The 20,734-nt window shown below is 37.6% G+C and overlaps 7 protein-coding genes across 7 annotated transcripts; 4 read left to right on the forward strand and 3 right to left on the reverse strand.

Annotated features, from left to right (window-relative positions):
* Positions 1–8: 8 nt before the first annotated feature.
* Positions 9–5,993, forward strand: BNI1 (formin BNI1; the record flags this gene model as incomplete). Its single annotated transcript, XM_002497881.1, has 1 exon — positions 9–5,993. One exon carries the CDS (start codon positions 9–11, stop codon positions 5,991–5,993), a length of 5,985 nt encoding a protein of 1,994 aa, XP_002497926.1.
* A 287-nt stretch (positions 5,994–6,280) lies between these two features.
* On the forward strand, positions 6,281–8,620 carry SEC2 (guanine nucleotide exchange factor SEC2; the record flags this gene model as incomplete). The annotated part of the gene is made up of 1 exon (XM_002497882.1): positions 6,281–8,620. The coding sequence occupies one exon, from the start codon at positions 6,281–6,283 to the stop codon at positions 8,618–8,620; it is 2,340 nt and encodes a 779-aa protein (XP_002497927.1).
* A 176-nt stretch (positions 8,621–8,796) lies between these two features.
* Positions 8,797–10,275, forward strand: AVT2 (Avt2p; the record flags this gene model as incomplete). Its single annotated transcript, XM_002497883.1, has 1 exon — positions 8,797–10,275. The coding sequence occupies one exon, from the start codon at positions 8,797–8,799 to the stop codon at positions 10,273–10,275; it is 1,479 nt and encodes a 492-aa protein (XP_002497928.1).
* Positions 10,276–10,352: 77 nt separating this feature from the next.
* TOF1 (Tof1p) lies at positions 10,353–13,979 on the reverse strand (the record flags this gene model as incomplete). The annotated part of the gene is made up of 1 exon (XM_002497884.1): positions 10,353–13,979. One exon carries the CDS (start codon positions 13,977–13,979, stop codon positions 10,353–10,355), a length of 3,627 nt encoding a protein of 1,208 aa, XP_002497929.1.
* Positions 13,980–14,075: 96 nt separating this feature from the next.
* On the reverse strand, positions 14,076–15,236 carry ZYRO0F16764g (S8 family peptidase; the record flags this gene model as incomplete). Its single annotated transcript, XM_002497885.1, has 1 exon — positions 14,076–15,236. The coding sequence occupies one exon, from the start codon at positions 15,234–15,236 to the stop codon at positions 14,076–14,078; it is 1,161 nt and encodes a 386-aa protein (XP_002497930.1).
* A 1,610-nt stretch (positions 15,237–16,846) lies between these two features.
* Positions 16,847–18,427, forward strand: ZYRO0F16786g (cyclin family protein; the record flags this gene model as incomplete). The annotated part of the gene is made up of 1 exon (XM_002497886.1): positions 16,847–18,427. The coding sequence occupies one exon, from the start codon at positions 16,847–16,849 to the stop codon at positions 18,425–18,427; it is 1,581 nt and encodes a 526-aa protein (XP_002497931.1).
* A 218-nt stretch (positions 18,428–18,645) lies between these two features.
* Positions 18,646–20,436, reverse strand: SLP1 (Slp1p; the record flags this gene model as incomplete). The annotated part of the gene is made up of 1 exon (XM_002497887.1): positions 18,646–20,436. One exon carries the CDS (start codon positions 20,434–20,436, stop codon positions 18,646–18,648), a length of 1,791 nt encoding a protein of 596 aa, XP_002497932.1.
* Between the last annotated feature and the right edge of the window lie 298 nt (positions 20,437–20,734).

Here is a 20,734-nt window from a genome sequence, read left to right on the forward strand (position 1 = left end):
GACCAATTATGATTAGAAGTTCCGGGTCAAAGAATAATAACAATAATAACCATGGTTCGAATTCAAATACATCGTCATCAGGTTCAGGTTTAATACAGGGTCTCAAAAGGCTAGCAAATCCACAATCGTCATCTTCAGCAGCAGCATCGCCAACACCACCTAGCAATCAACGCATAGAGACGGGCGATATCTCTTCACCGAAAAAAGTCAGCGTACCGAGCAGAGTAACAAATGCTAATGATTTAAGACCATTGAATCATCATTATAATCATCATCATAACCACCACCACTCGAGAACACCATCTCAACAATCGACTGGTTCCAAATACACTTATCCGAAGAGAACATCTTCATCTATAACAGGAGGGAATCCATCTTTACCATCGTCATCGGCAACACCAATACCAGCACCAGTAACACCTGGGCAGTTATCAAGGCAACAGACGAACCATTCACACGCGAATTCGCAATCATCAGCAGCTAGTGTTCTATCACAAGGTTCATTGACAAATTTGGGTAGATTTATGAGGCCTGATGGTAAGGTTAGGTTAGATATGCCACAAGATTATCATGAGGTAGAAAGTCTTTTTGAAGATATAATGTACAAAAGAAACATTATGCAAACTTTACCACCTGAGAAACAACAAGAATTGAGAAACTACGATATCGATAAAAAATGGTTAATTGTAAGACAAGATTTATCGAGTGATCTTAAAAAAATGATGGCCAAATCCTCATCTTCTGCCACTCAAGCTTCAGCAAATACCACAGATCTAAGTTTGACCAACACCATATCATCGCATGATTATTCAGATGCTACCAGTATCAGGCATATGAAAACAAATGCATCTTCCAAAAGCTTAAATTCTAACCTTTACTCCAACGCAAACGCAAATTCTAGTAATACAACGGTTAACACAGAAAAGATTAATAGGCCTCCGACCTATTATGTGAAAAAGATAATTGCAGATGATTTAACCATAGATGAATTGAACGATCTTTGGGTTACTTTAAGAACAGAACAATTAGATTGGGTAGATGCATTCCTGGAGCATCAAGGTCACATTGCTATGGCTAATGTTTTGATGAAATCTCTTTACAAAACGACTCAAGAGGTTAAGTTAACAGAGAAATCTTTAGAAAGAGAAGCTTCTTATTTCAAATGCTTTAGGGTCCTTGTCATGTTAGCACAAGGTCTTTACGAATTCACCAAGCATGCTATTATGGCTGAAACCGTTGCATATGCTCTTTTCTCGATAAGATTACCCACAAGAAAGATGGCCACAGAAATTTTCGTTTGCATGTTGGAGAAAAAAAATAAGTCAAGGTTCGATGTGATATTAACGGCATTAGATAAAAAGTTCATGATTGGTGAGAATTTACATATGATGCAATTTGTGAAAAACTCTCCTCAGCAATTTATTCATTTAAAGAGGGATAGTCAGTTCAAAATTGTACAAGCATGGTTAACTGGCTTGGAAACCGCCTTACAAGGTCGTGGTAAGATGGGGTCTCTTGTAGGAGCATCTGAAGAAGTTAGGGCTGCTGGAGGTGAAAATTCCATCTTAGAATATTCACAGTGGACTATGGTTTTTATTAACCATTTATGCATGGGAACAGATGTGGTCAATCAAAGAGTCCTCCTGAGAACAAGATTAGAAAATGCGGGGGCTCTTCGGATTATGAATAGATTCAAATTACTAGATTATGATAAAATCACGGCACAGATAGAATATTATGAAAATGGGAAATTGGACGATATCAACAATCTATTGGAATCCGAAGGCCGAAATACTCAAGTCAATATGCAAGATCCTATGATGATGTTACAGACAATGTGGGATTATTGTAAGGGAACTGAAAATGAGAAGACTTTCATATCTTTAATCAAGCACCTTTTCCTATCAAGTTCCAAAGTAGCAGATGATAGAGGAGATCCAAGTAAATTGGCAAAACAGTTGAAATTGATGGATTCTCTAGTAGCTAACGTCTCAGTATCAGCGGTAGATGAAGAATCTAGTGTCAATGTGGCTATTCAACGTCTTTATGATGCCATGCAGACTGATGAAGTCGCCCGTCGTGCTATCTTAGAGAGTAGACAATTGACTAAGGAATTGGAGGAAATTCAAGCTGAACGTGATTTCTTACGTCAAAAATTAAACTCCACAGGTGATGGGATCGTTGGCAGATTAGAGGAAGAATTAAAACAAAGAGATGATATTTTAGCCAAGAATCAAAGAGTTAATCGTCATCTACAAGCAGAATTAGAAGAGTTGAAGAAAAAACATCTGCTAGAAAAACATGAACATGAGGTGGAATTGCGTAAAATGTTGACAATCTTAAACGCAAGACCAGATGATGAAAACTTGGCAAAAAGCACCAAAGTCACTAAAAGTGTAAATGGGCTGGATCCTGATAGACAGACTAGCATACAAAAAGCATTGCAAGATGGCTTACAACGTACAAGGAAGGATCTAAGTGTTGATTCCAAGAGATTTGGTATAACGGTTCAACCAAATAAAAGGTTGAGAATGCTAAGAATGAAAATGGAAGGTATAGAGCAAGAAGCCAGAGAATTGGAAATGACCAATTTCGCAGAACATGAAGAGAAGCAATTAGAAGAGCCTGTAGGTACAGGAACGAAAAAGAAAGCTGGTGTAAGGAAATTAAGCGAATTAAGAAAACAGTTAAGTGATATTCAAAAAGAGACAAATGAAGTAACGAAATTTAATGTTGAAGAAAGAGTTAAAGAATTATTCAATCAAAAGAGGCTCAAGGCATTGAAAAGATTGAAAGAGTTAGAAACTACTTACAAAGGTTTTGGTATTGATTTCAATGCAAATGCACTATTGGAAAGCAAAGGAGGGGACATTCATTGGAATGATGATGAAATAGACGGACAAGATTTACAAGGTGCTCAAGAAAAGATGGATGAAATGGATCGTATTGCCAATGAGCTTACTGCAATGAAAATGAAAGTGGAAATTCAAAATCAACAACAGCATACAGATTCATCATCTACAGAATCCAGTTCTGAAGATGATGATGGAGCTACTGGGAGCCGGACTGACACGGCAAGTGAATTCTCTCAGAAATCCTTTGGTTCAGGTGCAGGTTCGTTTTTGGAGGCACTTTCACAGAAATATGGTGCTGGCCAAAATACAACTATATCCAATTCACCATTTCCTGGTGTTGACAGAAAGAGTAGTAACCACCGAACCTCATTTGCTAATCGTATGAAGAAGTCTAATGCTACACCTTATTTTGATGAATTAACACGTAAAGTTGCCAAAGCTCCTTCTTTGAATGATCCATCCAGCCCTGGAAGTAACGAGCCCGGTGATGACGATACTTTACCTGCAACCTCACCAACGGTTCCTCAATCCATCAATGACACCGTTTCCAAGGATAAAAATTCAACTTCCTCCCCAGAGGCTCCTCCTACTTTGGATCCAGGTTCAGTTCACTCTGATGAACGGGCTCCACCCCCACCACCCCCATTACCTAGCATGCTTTTCGGAGAGAAAGCACCACAACACGGGACTGGAGCACCTGCACCACCACCGCCTCCTCCTCCTCCGCCATTGCCTATCTTTAATCAGGCATCAGTGAAGGGTTCCACTGCCATTCCTCCTCCTCCACTACCACCGGCATTAGGAGGCTCTAACTCTCCAACACCTTCTCCAACTCCACCACCACCACCTCTCTTCGCTGGGCAAAAGAAGATGTACAGATCCGATATGTCAAACTATTTGGAGGAAACGCCAACCTTCCGCGACAACTACCCTCAACCTCACAAGAAGTTAAAGCAATTGCATTGGGAAAAATTAGATGCTACTGAAGATTCTATTTGGTCTTCAGGTGTTGCTGAAAAGTTCGCTGGTGATTTGTATGAAAAGGGGGTACTAGCTGGGCTAGAAAAGGCGTTCGCGGCAAGAGAAATCAAAAACCTTGCTACGAAAAAGAAGGAGGATCTAAAGAAAATCACCTTTTTGTCTCACGACTTTTCTCAACAATTTGGTATCAATCTCCACATGTACTCGCATATGTCTGTCAATGATTTGGTCATAAAGATTCTCAAGTGTGACCGTGATTTCATGCAAACACCAAGTGTCATTGAATTTTTATCCAAATCTGAGATAACCGAGGTTTCTGTGAATTTAGCTAGAAATTTTTCACCATATTCCACTGATTGGGATGGTATCAAGTCTTTGGAAGACGCTAAACCCCCTGAAAAGGACCCAAACGACTTGCAAAGAGCCGACCAAATCTATTTACAGCTTATTTTCAATTTACAAGCCTATTGGGGTTCACGTATGAGAGCTATTAAAGTCATAACATCTTATGATAAAGAGTACCTAGAATTGGTAACCAAACTAAGGAAAGTGGATAAAGCTGTTGGCGCTATTTTGAAATCAGAAAACCTCAGTAACATCTTCAATGTGATTTTGGCTGTCGGTAATTTCATGAATGATACCGCTAAAAGGGCACAAGGTTTCAAATTATCAACTCTGCAAAGATTGACATTTATTAAAGATACTAATAACAGCATGACTTTCTTGAACTATGTGGAGAAGATTATCAGAGGAAATTATCCGTCATTTAACGATTTCCTCAAAGAATTAGAGCCAGTGTTGAATGTTACCAAGATTTCTATTGACCAATTGGTCAATGATTGTAACGAATATTGCCAAGCAGTGACAAATGTGGAAAGATCTATAGAAATTGGTAATTTGAGTGATTCGAGTAAATTTCATCCGTTGGATAGGGTGTTAATTAAGGTATTACCTGTTTTACCAGAGGCACGTAAAAAATGCGATTTACTCGATGATGAAGTACGTTTGTCCATCATGGAATTCGAAAATCTGATGCAAAAATATGGTGAAGATACAGGTGACAAATTTGCCAAGAATTCATTCTTCAAGAAATTCGCAGACTTTGTTCAAGAATATAAGAAGGCACAGAATCAAAACTTGAAAGTGGAAGAAGAGGAAAGAGTTTATGAAAGACACAAGAAGATGGTTGAGGAGCAACAAAGAAGAGAACAAACGCCATCTAAGAATCGTGATTACGTTGTTAATGAGGACGAAGACATTGCGGATGACGATGATCAGGATAGGCGTGCCATGATGGATAAATTGCTAGACCAATTGAAAAATGCGGGACCTACTACTTCGGACCCTTCATCTGCTAGAAAGAGGGCTCTGATGAGAAGGAAATTACAAGCCGATAAAGATGCTGCAGCTCATTTGATCAGTGATTTGGATAGCAATGAGGATTCCATCGTATATTCTCCGAACGCTTCTCAAGACCAATCCGCAAATGCAGAAGAAGCTTCACCCACTGTGCATAAAGGCTCTAATAAAAACAATAAACCTGTTTTGTCGGATTTAGAGTCGCCCATTAAAGCTTCTAGAAATGCTGATAGAAATAATGAAAATGAAGAAGAGGAAATTTCTGATAAAGCTAAAAACCTACTAATGGAACTCAGTGGTAATGGGGCGCCAACAAGACGTGAAGAATTGTTGAATGGACACAAGGAAAGATTGAGAGCTCGTAGAAGAAGAACCCAAGGTCATGGGGAATTAATATCCAGTAACAAACTCGCATTCCTGGATGACGAAACCCCCCCTGTGACACCGACGGATAGTGAATTCAACAGGGACGCTTTGAGTTCTTCACATTCAAGCCATCGGGAAACACCTGATAGTGGCGGTAGGAGTGCTACTGTCACACCCAATCGTCATTTTGAAGAACAGCAACAACAGTACCACCATCAACAACATCAAAGTGATGGAAGTTTGAACAACTTAAAATTCGAAACAAGGACTCAAGATGCAAGTTATACATCTCCCCCCATCTATGAAGACACTATGAGGGATGATGCAAGAGATGATTCAAGAGATGATTCTGCCTCTTTCAAGGACGTTCTAGAGTCTGTGGCGCCCGAAGACGCAGGATCTACTGAAGAAGAAGCAAGGGAACAACGTTAAATATATCCTTGCCCCTTCAATGATTAATAATTATATTCATTTCTATAGCGTAAGTGACAATTAGATCAATTCTATCTCTTTTGGAGATCCTTCATGATCCAGCGCGATTTACCCGCACATAGCGATGCACCGTACCTTTATCCATTGTTTAGAATATCAACAGCCTATAAACACCATAAAGAGAACCAAAACAAAGACTTAACTGACGTATACGTGTCTAGGGGTTTTGGTTCTATGAATTATTGAAGAACTCATCGGCCATAAATTCAATTATCTGCTGTTCAATCATGTCAGAGCCTTCAGAAGTTGAGGAATCTAGGCGGGTTTCCACCCAGATCATGTCTCTATCAACACAGTTAATTGAGTCTATTGAGAGGCAATCAACTTTGGAAAAGGAGTTAAACCAAGCCAACAAGATTATTGAAGGCCATGGCGGTGCTATGCAAGAGTATGAAAAGCTGAAGAAGAATTTCGCAGAGTTAGAGAAAAGAGAGTCAAATAAGGATGCCCAATTGAACAAACTTAGGGAGGAACTGCGAAAACAGAAGGAAGCTCGGACTGAAGCTGATTCTAATGCTGACAAGCTGAATCATGAAGTGGAGGAACTTACGGCATCTCTATTTGACGAAGCAAACAATATGGTGGCGGATGCTAGAAAAGCTAGCCATGCTACTGAGTTGAGAAATGCTAAATTGGTGGAACAGTTGCATGAAAGAGATGCGCTCTTGGAAACTTTGAATCTGCAACTAAGACATCTTAAGAAAGTTATCCAAACTTTGGATGATGATAGTATGGCAAGTGAACAAGTAAAGACCCTAGCGAATGCATCTGATAATGCTAACCTGGCTGCTTCCTTAAGTAAAAATCTAAGTTCCAGCCATGGTCGTCAAATTGAAGCTCCTTTAGGCCCTATCTTTTCACCAAACATTACGGCGGTTCGTTATGATTTAGGTCTTTACCACGAATTTTTAAAATTTTTGGCAGTTTTACCCGACTATCAAGATATTAAGGATACTGCTTCAGATTCCAAACTGCTGAGAAGATTAGTTAATGATGAAATCCAACCTGTACTCAAATTGGAAAATGCAAGTGGCCTAGGCTGGATCCTTAAGAGAACTCTAGTCAATCTTATGATAGAAGGTCTAGTTGCTGTAGAACCAATCAGTGGTCTCAATGAAATGCATCAATATGGTTATGCCTCTCCAATGCTAAACCAACACAGCAAAATGGGCGGTAATAATAGTAATAGCCTTGAAAATAGCCCCGCTACTACTAGTAATACATCTACGACAACAAAACGTAATCATTCTAGAAGCAGCAGTATGACGAAGAGTTTAAATCTGTTTAACTATCCATCCGATTCTCCACCGGTCGCTCTACGTGAGAAATGTGCTATTTGTGGAGAATGCAGGGATGATCTTGTCGAACATGCTCGTCTGCATATCCTCAAGACTCAAAGCCGCGCTGACGATGGAACAGTGACAGTCAACAACACGTTCCCACTGTGCAAATACTGCGTTTTGAAAATAAGACAAACTTGTGAAATATTTGCATTCTTACGTTCATTGAAATTAGGAGCCTGGAAACTGGAAAAAGTTTCATTAACCAGTGTTTCCAAAGGCGATTCAAAAGAGTTCTCTCAAGTCTCCATGGTAAACAGTAATGAGGACAAGCCAAATAGAGATTCAAAGAAGGAAAACCGTAAAACTGCGAGAAAAAGTTTCATGGCTGGCATGAATGCATTGAATAGCAAGAATACTACGGTAACACCAGAAGTACCAGTCTCACAGGCTGGCGCCCCAACCACCAATATTCAGTGGGCATGGATTCAACTATGCAGACTTCGTAGTATGCTCCATTGGACTCATATTGGTATATGGAATGTGGACGATTGTATTACGTCTAAGATTGGTCCCCTTGTGATTAACGATGGTAGTAATAATGCCGCTGGCAAAACGACTACACATGATATTAATGGTTCTGTGAATAAAGATGGATCATCTTCAAACGAAACACCTACAGGGGAAGCTTATGGAGAGAAACACTCACAGGTCCCACCAGTCCCATCTACACCAGTGGCGGCATCAGAACCAGCTAACAATAGTAATGAACCCGATACATTTGATTTCGAGGCTGGTGGTGACACTCCAATAGATGATCAAAAGACAAAAACTGAATCTCCTAAAAAAGAGAAAGAACATTCAACACCACAAAAGCCAACCCATTCTCCAGAAACCATTCAGGAAGAAAAGGAAAACATAAATGAAGATAATCCGAGATCAAGCGAAGTAGAAGAGAAGAAGACTGAGGATGAAAAGAAGGAGAAGAAGAACAGTAGCAAGATCTCCGAATCGAATGAAAACTCAAATTCCAGTAAAGAACTGCTTGACAATTTAGATAAATTGGGCGAGCAATTAAAAGAGGAGAGCGGTACCTCAGAGGCACCACAGACTAATGGAAATGGGAGTAAAAATGTTAATTCTAATACGAACCGTAATAACGGTAGCCCTTCTCCCAAGAAGAAAGACGTTCAACGTCATCGAAGCATAAAGAGCGTCCTACAAAGTGACAACGAAAGCGCATCCAATACAGAAGACCAGTATGACGATGCCCAGGAGATTCAATAGAAATATAATACTGTTGGAAAAGATTACGAAGCTCATCTACACGTGATGCTATTAAGAGCGATAAATTTCTCGAATTAACATTGTCCGTGTATAAAATATAAACACAGTTATATCTACGAATATATATATGTTAAAACAAGAAGATAAGATCTGGTAGAAAAAAAAGTCCGTATCTGATGTCTGGTGGTAGAGGCTACGAACCTTTGACCGGTTCAGATCAGCTGGGAACTAGGTCTGATCCAGAATTTGAACTGTCTCATTTCACAAGTCAAAATAACAGCAGCAAGAAAGATTCTCACAACAGTTTAGAAGGCGAAGAAGAAGAGCCAGAAGATCGAGAAGGCACTAATGACACTACAAATTTAGAATATGGTATTGATGATAATTATGATAATGACGATGAATTTGTCAACGACGTGATACGTGAAAACAATAAGAAATCCACAATGAAATGGGCATTTATGAACATGGCTAATAGTATTTTGGGAGCAGGTGTTATTGGCCAACCTATAGCAATAAAAAATTCTGGAATCGTGGGCGCTATAATTGCATATTTAGTGCTTTTCGTCCTGGTGGATTGGACTTTAAGATTAATTGTCATCAATTTAACTCTTGCTGGCAAGAAGACTTATCAAGATACGGTCGCTTTTGCCATGGGCAAGCGTGGTAGAATTGCCGTTTTAACAGCTAACGGTCTGTTTGCATTTGGTGGTTGCATTGGGTTTTGTATTATTATTGGTGATACTTTACCTCACGTTTTCAGAGCCTTCATCCATCAGAATAGTGTCTTTCTCAGTAGAAGATTGATTATTACCATTGTAACTATATGCATATCGTACCCATTGGCTCTACAGAGGAATATTGCGGCATTGTCAAAGGCGTCCTTCTTGGCGCTCATTAGCATGGTTATTATCGTGTTTACCGTCATTATAAGAGGGCCGGAAATTCATGCCAAGCGTGACCCTCTAACTTGGGAAGATATTTTGGTTACTCCAAGGATTTTCCGTGGTATTTCTGTGATATCGTTTGCATTGGTATGCCATCATAATACGAGTTTTATCTATTTCTCCATCAAGAACAGAAGTTTACGAAAATTCAATAGATTAACACATATTAGTACTTCAATTTCTGTGGTATTCTGTATGATTATGGGGTTCTCAGGCTTTGCGGCCTTTGGTCAAAATACCAAAGGTAATGTTTTAAACAATTTTTCCGCAGACGATAAGGCGGTAAACATTGCCAGATTATGCTTTGGATTTAACATGCTTACGACTTTCCCACTAGAAATTTTTGTGTTAAGAGATGTGATTGCTTCATTTATTGGCGGACATCAACCCAATGGTGATCCCAATGTTTTATCCAAGAGCAATCATTTTATCATTACTACAATTTTAGTATTTGGAACCATGTCCATTTCTTTATTGACTTGTAACTTAGGAGCAATTTTCGAGTTGATCGGTGCTACGACAGCATCGATGATGGCCTATATTTTGCCGCCATGGGTTAACTTACTACTTACTAGTGATAAAACCTTTAGGCAGAAATTGCCCCATTTTGCATGTATTGCGTTTGGCTTTAGCATCATGTTAATCAGTAGCATACAAACTATTCTAGATACGATGAATGGCACTGACGAGAAGCAGTGTGAGCTATGAAGCTTTCAAATATCTCTAATGGTTAAAATGAAATCTAAAAAAAAAAGTGATTCTTTCCTTTTTAGAGCTTGTATTCTTCAATCATCATCTTCGTCATCAGCAAATAGAACTTTACGTTTTTTTCTCGACAGGTTTGCATGTCCAGTGCTGTTGTCATCTTCTGAAGACGAGAGATCAGTTGTTGGCCGCTTGGTTAAAGGGCTCGTTCTAGCATCAGCATTGGATGTGCTTACCGGAAAGTCGTCCATGGATACTTCAGAATCTGAAAGATCTGTCTCGTGAGTATTCTGAGGTTCAGGTTCTTCAGAGGCCTTTTCAATCTCAGCTGCGACCCGCCTCGATAAAGATATCAATGTTCTATCAGGTGAATCGCTAGTTGTTTCTGAACTACGTAAATCCTCCAGATCTGGTACAGCACCACCAAATAATGCGGAATAATCATTCACCAGGGAACCATTATTAGCAATCCTTTCGGCAGAAAATTTACCGAAGAGAGCATACCTTTCCTCTGGAAGTTGCCCTCTATGTTTATCAAGTAACCATCTCATATACATTTCATTTTCAAAAAACAATGGATTGATATTATCTTCCTCTTCTTCAGAATCACTAATGAAATCTTTACTCAAAACATCCTTACGCTGCTTAGTTTTTTCAGGTTGTTCACCAATATCATGCAATGGTAACGAAGAATTGTCCTTTTGTTTCCTGGATCTTTTGGTTTTGGCTTTAGGTTTTTTCTTTGATTTGGCAATTCCTTTATCTTTATCAGTTTCTTTACCTGACAATTTATCTCCCATATCCTTTTCAAGCTCTTCGAAGTATGCATCATCATCTGTCACAAATAGCTGTTGACCATCTGGTACAATCCCCGGTTCTTCGTAATCATATTCATCATCCCCATGCCAACCATCATCTTCTGCATTCGACCCAGATGCATTCAACTTGGGTCTTAGGAGATATGAGGAAGATGGAAGTCCATTAGGAGTTTGGAAGGGTGTAGCCAGGTGTTTTTTCACCAATTCCAAAGAATCTTGAAGGGAATCGATTTCAACATTTCCTGGAAGTTTACACTGTTCTTCTACATTGAGCGGCAAAGAATAACCGATCAAATCCAAAAGCGTACGGAAATCTTTGTCGAATATGAAGGGCTTGGATCCATTGAAATTTTCAGAACCGAGTATTTCATCAGGAGAGTTTTCTGTCTCTCTTTCATGTTGCACGTTGACTGAAAGCCATGATTTAAAACGATCAAGAGCCACTTGCATATGTGATATCAAACTGATAAGCAATTCTTCCTTCCCATCATCAATTAAGGTGGAAACAAGAATACCAAATTTCATGTCTTTGAGAACCGATTCAGGCAATTGTTCTTCATCTTCAATGTTTTTAAACCGACTAGGAGGAACTGCGTGATAGTTATTCTCCTTATGTGGCTTGACTTCACCGTATTTCTGAAAGTAGCCGACCTCACTCCCGTATAACAACGGGAACAGCAATCCAATGTACCACGAGGGCGAGCTCTTGAGTCTTTTCTTTAATTTGTATAGAAAATAGTTTGAGAATTGCTCAATATGCTTTCTCACTCGAGACTTTCTGCTCACCCCATCGGGGGCAAGCATGTCTTTTAGGAGCATTATCAGGTCAAGTCGAAATAAAATTGATTGTTCTGAAGCTTGTACGAATACACGATGCAAAAAATAAATGGCTTTCTTAATTTCAGTGTCATTCAATTCTCTAAACCTTTGAAGATAATTGATATAAGTATCGACGATTGATTCAACGCAAAACTTCTTCAACACTTTCATGAAATTAAATTCCATCTTTTTAAAGGATGGATTCAAAAGATCGAGAGCTTCATCTCTTCCTATACCTTGGGAGTCCATCAAAACAGTAACTTGCTCTTCCGTAATTTCCTTTCTTTTAGTACTTTTTGTTTTCCTGGTGACAGTTAAAGAATTATCCTTGGTATACTGTTCTAACGTTTCCAACACCGTATGTACCAATTCGACACAACTCTTCATATATTGCAGAGAATATCTAAATGCAGTTTTCGGAAGACTTGTTAGCAGTTGAATTCTATCGTCACTGAATAATTTTCCCACGATAAATTCCACTTCATCGCTATTGTATGGATCTTGGATGGAACTTATTAAAAGTAATAATTCATTGAATGCAATCATTCCCGCATGAACAGCAGCCCAGTTTTTCAGTTCATACCCGGTACGCAATATTGTAGAAACTAAGATAAATGATGTTTCTTGTAAAGCTGAATCCACAGAACTTATATCGGCGGCTAAATCCTTATTACATTTCTCTCTTTGGTATTTTACAAACCACGAGAAAAATAATAAATATTCAGTTTTTTCCAAAGTGGTCATTTGATCTTGATCCCCTGTGTATTGGTTTGTGACGCTGTGTAACAAGGTGTTAAAACTGGAATCTATGAAATCATCGATAAAATGTGCAAATTTCATCATGGTAGAATCAAGAGAGAACCCTGATTTAGTTCCTGAATTTAATAAACTATTGGGTAAGCCCTCAGCTACTATATCATCACGATGTTGTACGGATCTTTTATTCCATTTTTTTCTACTGTCCAATTTATTCAAAGCAGTGCTATCATCTAATAAATTTTGACCACCACCAGATACAGTCAACCTACCACTATCAGGGGTTTGAATGGATAAGAGCGCACCAAATCTCGAATGCCTTGTAGATGTGTTTTTAATCACATTCTTCTTCAGATTGTTCTCTTTATCAAGTAAATTCAACAACTCTGCGCCTGTTGAAGAAACTCTGTCACTGTCGTTATGTGATTCTTGCCGTTTATCACTGCCCACAAGGGATTCAGGGGGAATGTCCTTTGTTAAGTAAAACATAAGTTCCATCAAAGGTGTATTGATAAAATCTTGTTCAAATTCCACTGACATGGATGATGCTAACGTTAACACTAATCCTAAAACCTTGTTCTTTTGGAATGCCGCAATGACTGTGTTCAATGATATATCATCCATTGAGACACCTGGTGGTAAAGTGTCTACACTGTTGATTCCCTTGGTGGAAATCTGTTTCTTCTTCGTGATGTTTAATTCACCTGGTTCAATGGCTACAACATTACGAAATAAATTGATAATTAACCTTAACACAACGTTATCTCTGGGAGTTCTATCAATTCTATCAATTTTGATAACTTTTGAAGCCAACCTTACGATTGCCCTCAATACCTTACCTCTTTCTGCCATCAGTATATCTCTTTTATATTCTAATTGACGTTTCTTTAATTCACTGTAAACGGCTACTTGTCTGGCTGTGGATTGATCTGTTAATACTTGGGGACATGTCATAATAACTATTAGTTGAACGCATAATAGGGCTATGTTGTCATGATATTCCTTGTTATATGAATCTTTATTCAGTTTGTGCGCCAATGAACATTTATTCTCCCAATCGATTAGAATTGGTATCAGATCGTCTTGTAAAATCCTGTATTCTGCAGCTGCTATTGCTACATCCCAACGATTTTGGTTCTCATCAACCAATCTAAACCACCTTTTCAAATCTTTAAGACATGCTAAACAATCGTCACCCAATTTGTACGGTGGTGGATCTAGATTTGAAGTATAATCGGGACCACCGATAGCTGTTGCTAATAGTGCAATTCTTGCTTTCAATACAGTGGTAGATAGATCATTGGGGTCGACCATATTCTTGATACTTTGAGGACGGTTTTATTACATTAAAAGATAGAGCTAAAATTATTCATTATATAGAAGACATATGTTGATGCGCGTCGCGCTAAATCAAGGTTGAAGTTGTAGAAGCCTTGCACATTCATTAGTATTAGTTGAATGCTTTGCAAACGTATTAGCACATCTACTGTACTGTAGAACTTTGTTGATCGATTGTGTCGAATTCAATCCTAATGACATATAATAACCAATTACTCCTGCTGTAATAGCGCTGCTAGCCGAAGTGCCTGATACTTGTCTCGTTAGGGAATTCGACAATCCTTGAGAATCCAGATCAGTTGATTGTAAAGTCGTAATTTGTTCACCTACAGTGAAAACATCAACGTTTGAACCATAGTTTGTGAACTTTGTAGGATTATTGTTAACATCAACTGAACCGACGACAATTATGTTCTTAGGCTTTGGATTAACGTTGGCGGGACTGAAATTAAGGGCATCTTGTGCATTGTTACCAGCTGGAATGATAATAGGTACAGATTGATCAAAACTGGCGATAGCTTCAGTTAGAATTGGATTGTTACCGTCTTCCACTTCTAATGGAATTACTACCACGGAAGGTCTCTTCGTTCCTTCAATGTGACGTTGTGTCAACGTCAATGCCTGTAAGATTGTACTCAACTTAACATCTCCATTAGAATCAGCAACTCTAACGTCAACCAAGTTACATTTCTTAAGTACACCAAAGGTTTCTGATGCAATTATACCCGCCATAGCAGTACCGTGACCTTGAGGATCAGTGCCTTGAGGCACAGGCGATTGCGTTAAGTCTGCCATCCTAAGAATGTTCAACTTGGACAAATTTGGATGTTTAATGTCAATCCCCGTGTCTAATAGATAAACATCAACGCCGTTACCGCCATTGGAACGATAAATAAACGGTTGATGAGATAACGGTGAAATTGAAGAAAGGCCAACCAAATGAGAGGGTGCATTGTTTTGTAAAACGATCTCTTGTAATTTTAAGCTTCCGTCTCTAGAAATTGCCAATACATTTGGATCATTGTACAATTTCTGTAAAATAGGACCAGAAAAATCTCCTGTAAACGCTCTAAACGACCCTAATTCAAAAATATCGGTAATTTCTGGACCTTGTTGATCAGAACTCAAGGCATAGCTGTTCAAGACTGCATTCAACGCAGTTTTATCTTGCAATTGAACGACAAATTGTGCTGCTAACGCAGTAGACAAGATTGCTGTTAGGAACCAGAGCATGGGAAAACAAAAGGGATTCAGTTAATTTGTTGAAGAAAGCGAAAGGACAAATACATCTGTACGCATTGTTACTGTAATTATTATTTTTGTTTTTATAATATTATTTTTTCGATTTTATTTTATTTTATTTTAATATTTTTGTTTGTGTCAGGTTACACTGACGCCAGGATATCATTGCGCACGAATTTATTTAATTTACCGTAAATCACAAATCCCAAATTCCGAAGCCCAAAGCCCAAGGCCCCAGGCCCAAGCCTTTTCCCAATTCTAGCTTATCTCATTACGTATCCTTCAAGATCACAACCAGTATCATCCACCCCCCCTTTGCTTGGAAAACCGTCGGACGGTTTTCCACCCTCGAGCTCTTACACATTTTCCAGGTTTTTCCAGTTCGAGGCCAGTTTTCGGAAAAATTGCCATTGTTCTAGCAAGAAGAAAAAGAAATATTGTAGTCCTTGTAATTCAAGATCGATAGGCCAGACTCTTCATTCTCGATAGTGCTCCCCACAGGCACAATTGCCGACAAGCAGAGACAATACCCATAAAGTTGCAAATTACGGCACCCAGTAGTTGGTGCTACATCATTCCGATGCACAAGAGGTTCATACATAGATATTAAGACTTTTTGACTTCATTGCTGCATCTACATGTGCTGCATGTGCTGCTAACTTGTTAAAGAAATAGAAATCCACGAAACTTTTCCTCTTAAATCCGAGTATAATAATAATTATCACTATGTCACGAATCCTCGAGTCATATTTGAAATAGATCTGCAATCTACATAAAACCTTTCCTTTTACGCGCCTTTACCTTTTGTAGTTAAAAGTGGTCTACATTGCCTTCAGTCCTTTTTACTTTTACTAGTAAACATAGCTAACGCTTCGAGATAATTAAAGGTGAAAATCCAAATTGTCTTAATGAATCACGTTAATAAATGAATCAGAGAGAAAGACATACATATCGAGTATTTCTCGAAATATTTTAACCCAATTGATAAGTTATAACGTATAGGGATAGTCAGAGTTGCGATGCAATAAGAGCTACATAGCATTAGAATTCTTTGTTAAGTAGTATTACTTTTCGTAGTTGTATATACCTGTATTGGCAAAATTTCTGTTTTATAACGGAATTGGTATTTAGATTACTCTTAATACACTTTACCGAGGCAACTACTACAGCTACTAAGCTAGGATAGACTAGAGTATAGCGAGACTAGAGCACTCATTCCTTCTTTCCCTTTACCCCTTTGCAGCTGACCTTTGATAACAATGGTAACGCAAATATTGATACTATGTAGGTATGCTTAGTTCGCGGTAGGGCTTTTCGATATTACTTTTTTCTAGTAATTAAATAAATTCTTGCAAAAAGGGCACTTGAGTATAAGAGCAACAAGAGTTTGTATAGTAGATTTTTCATCTTTTCTCTCGTATCCAAATTTTATTTATTTTCATTTAATAAAATCATCCTCGAGGTTTGAAGAAGAACTCGATAAGGTGTGAGCTCCAATTGTTCCTTTCCTTTCCTTCATTTAAGAATAATATCATATACCATCTGAAGTCCGAAGACAACAGGGGAAGAATAAACTATTAAAAAAGGGCGGATTAAGAAACATGAAGAAATATGTGTCATTACATCCAGAACTAATTAGATCTGAACAGATCACTAGTGAAGTTTCAATTAGACCGTTTAAAAATGAAATTTTAGAATATTTGCAAACGTTAGAAGGTTCTTGTACTACATTGAATTCTTCAATGATCGATAACCAACCTGAGATCAATTGGAGTATGAGACCATACATTATCGACTTTATAATGGAATTACACCTTTTCTTCAAACTTTCACAAGAGACTTTTTTCCTGGCATGTTTTATCGCTGACAAGTACTGCTGTAAGAGAATTGTCTATAAGAGACATTATCAATTGTTAGCAGCTACTTCGTTGTGGATTGCTGCTAAATATCAGGATAAAAAGACGAGGATCCCCACATTGAGGGAGCTTGCTTTACTCTGTCGTCAAATTTATGAACCTAAAATGTTTGTTCAAATGGAAAAGCATATTTTATCTACATTAGAATGGTCAGTAGGTTCATTAGTCTCTACATTTGATGTAGTCCAATGGTTGCTTTCCACATCATCAATGAAAACGTTACCTAAAAATACAGAATTTTTATCATTAACATCATTCCTCTGTGATTTGACATTATATGAAAGGGAATTCATGAATTATACTTCTTCAGTCAAAGCCATCTCGGTACTTTTGCTAGCTTGTAAAGTAATTCAGAATGACTCTTTTTCACAATTTTTAAATCAATTGATTGATAATCAAATTAAGTGGGACAAGTTTGAAAATTTAGATGATCTTTGCTTCCATATCGCTGGCGATAGTTTGTCAAATGATCTCTCACTATCGTTAAATGCAGAAAATTTCCAATCTATCAGGAAATGCCTTTACTACTTGATAAAAGAAATCTTTCAAGATAAGAATTGTGATGATTCTATGGTTAATCAAAGGGTTATTTTAAAGAAATATAAGAAATACCCAATTACCCATTGGTTATACAATTTTAGAAAAGAACACTTAGAAACTGAATCACAATTAACTGCATTATCAAATTCATTAAATCTAGGCACAATTACCCCATATGCTGATGCAATGACCAATTGGATTTGGGAATCCATTTTAAATTCCGTGGATAAATTGGTAGGCTTACAAAGAAATAATGATTTGACGGAAGAAGACGAGTTAATGATTGATGATGATTTTTCACAAGATTTATCATTACTAAGTTCACAATCATCATCTTATGTTAACAACAACGATTTTAATATACCACCGCATTTGAATTGCACAGATGTTAATACACCAACAACATCATCAACATCGTCATCTATTTTGAATCCATCGACACCTGTTTTTCAAAATTTTAATAATTACAATGGTACTGTTCGTCATACAAAGGCTGGTAGCGGTCAAAATTTCCATAATTTCCCACCAACTCCGCTTTCTGCAAATTCAACTTTTAGCAATCGACCTCGGTTGAGTACAGGTAGCAGTGTCAGTAGTGTCTCACCAAGATCAAGTACATCAGATGCTTTTAAAAAACCATTGAGATCAAATACCCGTCATTCCCGAGGTAATAACCATTTGGTTATATTAAGGGAATCCAGCAATCAAAGTGATTATTTTGATTAGCATGCTTCAACGAAATTATGATACAAGAATAATAAACAAAAACAGCTGTAAAATACTCAGAAAATTTACGTGGACTACGAATAATACAGGGTTTATTTATTTTCATTTTTATTTTCATTTTTTATTTTTTGTTTATTTTTCCTCCAATTTTAGGATGGACCCTTACATTAAATAACATTAACTATATATATATTATACATCCTTTAATGACTAATATACTAGATACTATCTACAATCTCCTTGTTTTCTTCTACAGCTTGAGTATCGGTACTAATTGACTTTTTATGGTTATCCAGATATGATTCTCTATGAAAAATAAAATATACCATCACGGCAATTAATCCAGTGGTAATGGTGTATGCAAATCTTTGTTGTATTCGTAGTTCTTTCTCTAGGTTCGCAAGTTTAATGGTATTTTGTGTGGTGAATTGATCGTTATTAAGTTTTTGTTCTTCCAGTATTCGTATTGATTGGTCCTTCAATTGATTTGCGAAAACCCTCAGTACGTTTAAATTTTCCATTATTGTTTGATTGAAAATGGATACCAAATTGTCGAAGTTAAAAAATTGAGTTCTTTCCATCTGTTCAAAGGATTCAGCCAGTAGTTTGCTTTGTTCTTCAATGTATAGTACAGTCAAATTTGCATTACTCTCTAACGTGGTTAAACGTTTCATGATGTTTTTAAATATAGATTCCTCTGTGGAAAAAGCTGGCGATGGAGAGAAAGTTGAACTGTTATTCTTATTCTTAGGCAAACAATGAGACCTGTTTAATTCTTTCAAAAATTCTTCAAACTTGAGTGGAACCAATTTCGATTGACAATTTGAGAAAGTTTCTGGTAAATCAGGCAGATAAGTAATATTGTCAGGATCAATCGAAGGCCATGAGTTACATTTTTCTATAATCTCATTTATGCATTGCTCACTAGTATCATCCTCGGGTTCTTCCACTTCTTGTGAATTTTCTTGGTTAGAAGGTAATTCCTGAGTATTTTCCATCTTAAACTCGTCCATCATTGTCTTACCATGAACTCTTACTAGAGACACGGGACAGTAAAATTCCTTATCATGGTGAGTAAGTATTTCAATTCTTAAATATCTAGCCCAAATCTGGGGATTTTGTATTGGGAAACTTTGTAAATTTCTTGAATTCTCCGCGTCAAATTCACCAAGTACTCTCCAACCATTTTTAGCCACCGGATACAAATCTGATACTGAAAGCCTAATTCTACTGAATGTCGACGAGAAAAATTCGAAATTGGCAAGAGCAACTTCTTCCACTAAAATATCTTGACACAACTCAATAATTATGAATTTGTTAGGAGCCGAACAGGGGTTCAACAGATACTTATCTTTATTCTCGGTAAGAATCGAAGTAGCTCCAGAAGCCTCTGAGTTTGTCTTAACAATAGTAGCGGCACAGTCCAGAGATGCAAAGTTGAATTTATGATTGTAAACTTTTCCTTCTGGTTCAGATTCCTGTTTGTCTTTAATAGCATCAGTCGTAGAAAAAACAGAAAGTTCAATTTCCATATCATCTCCAAGCGGTTCTGACTCGAGCGACTCCATTTGTTCCTTAGCCTTCGATCTTTGTTGTTCTTGTATAACTTCTTGATTTATCTTTGCTAATCTCCATTCGTTGAACGAAAGAAAGGTCTGATTGGACGTATCAGTTCCTTGTTTTAAATCTGCTGCATTAGGGCCAAATGACTTGACAGCTTGTTGTTGCATAAGCATAGAAGTTCTGTCATTATTACTGCTAAAACTCTTACTACCGCCTCTACTAGAGCTGGATAATGTAACATTTTTGGATGTGGAAGGCGTTTCCCAACCAATTTTTGAGCTCAAAGTACTAAAATCCTCGTTTAAAGATTTTGGTGACTGACATGAACTTCCACTAGACTGAGTCTCATTCACAATTACCGATGATGAGGCACTATAATTGTCTTCACAGCAAATTAAGATCCCACTATATGCCAGGATCACCAAGAAATTCCAAAGTAACCACATTGTCACTCATCACAACTGAAAGTAGCAATTATAACACAAGCAGGTCAAAATAACAAAATTGACTTCGATAGTCTTAGTTTTTACAATAATAGTGTCATGAAGACTTTGTTCATAACACATTACTTGATCATCAACTTACTTGATCAGCAACAATGATTCGACTTACGACAAACCATTACACGTGATTCATATAGAACAGAGTGATTGTAGAGATAAAATATAAGATGCGATCATTTCTAAATGCTAGTATTATTACACTTTTTTTTTTATTATTATTTCTCCTAAGATTATATTTCAT

This window comes from Zygosaccharomyces rouxii (assembly GCF_000026365.1).
Source record: "Zygosaccharomyces rouxii strain CBS732 chromosome F complete sequence".
NCBI lineage: Eukaryota > Fungi > Ascomycota > Saccharomycetes > Saccharomycetales > Saccharomycetaceae > Zygosaccharomyces > Zygosaccharomyces rouxii.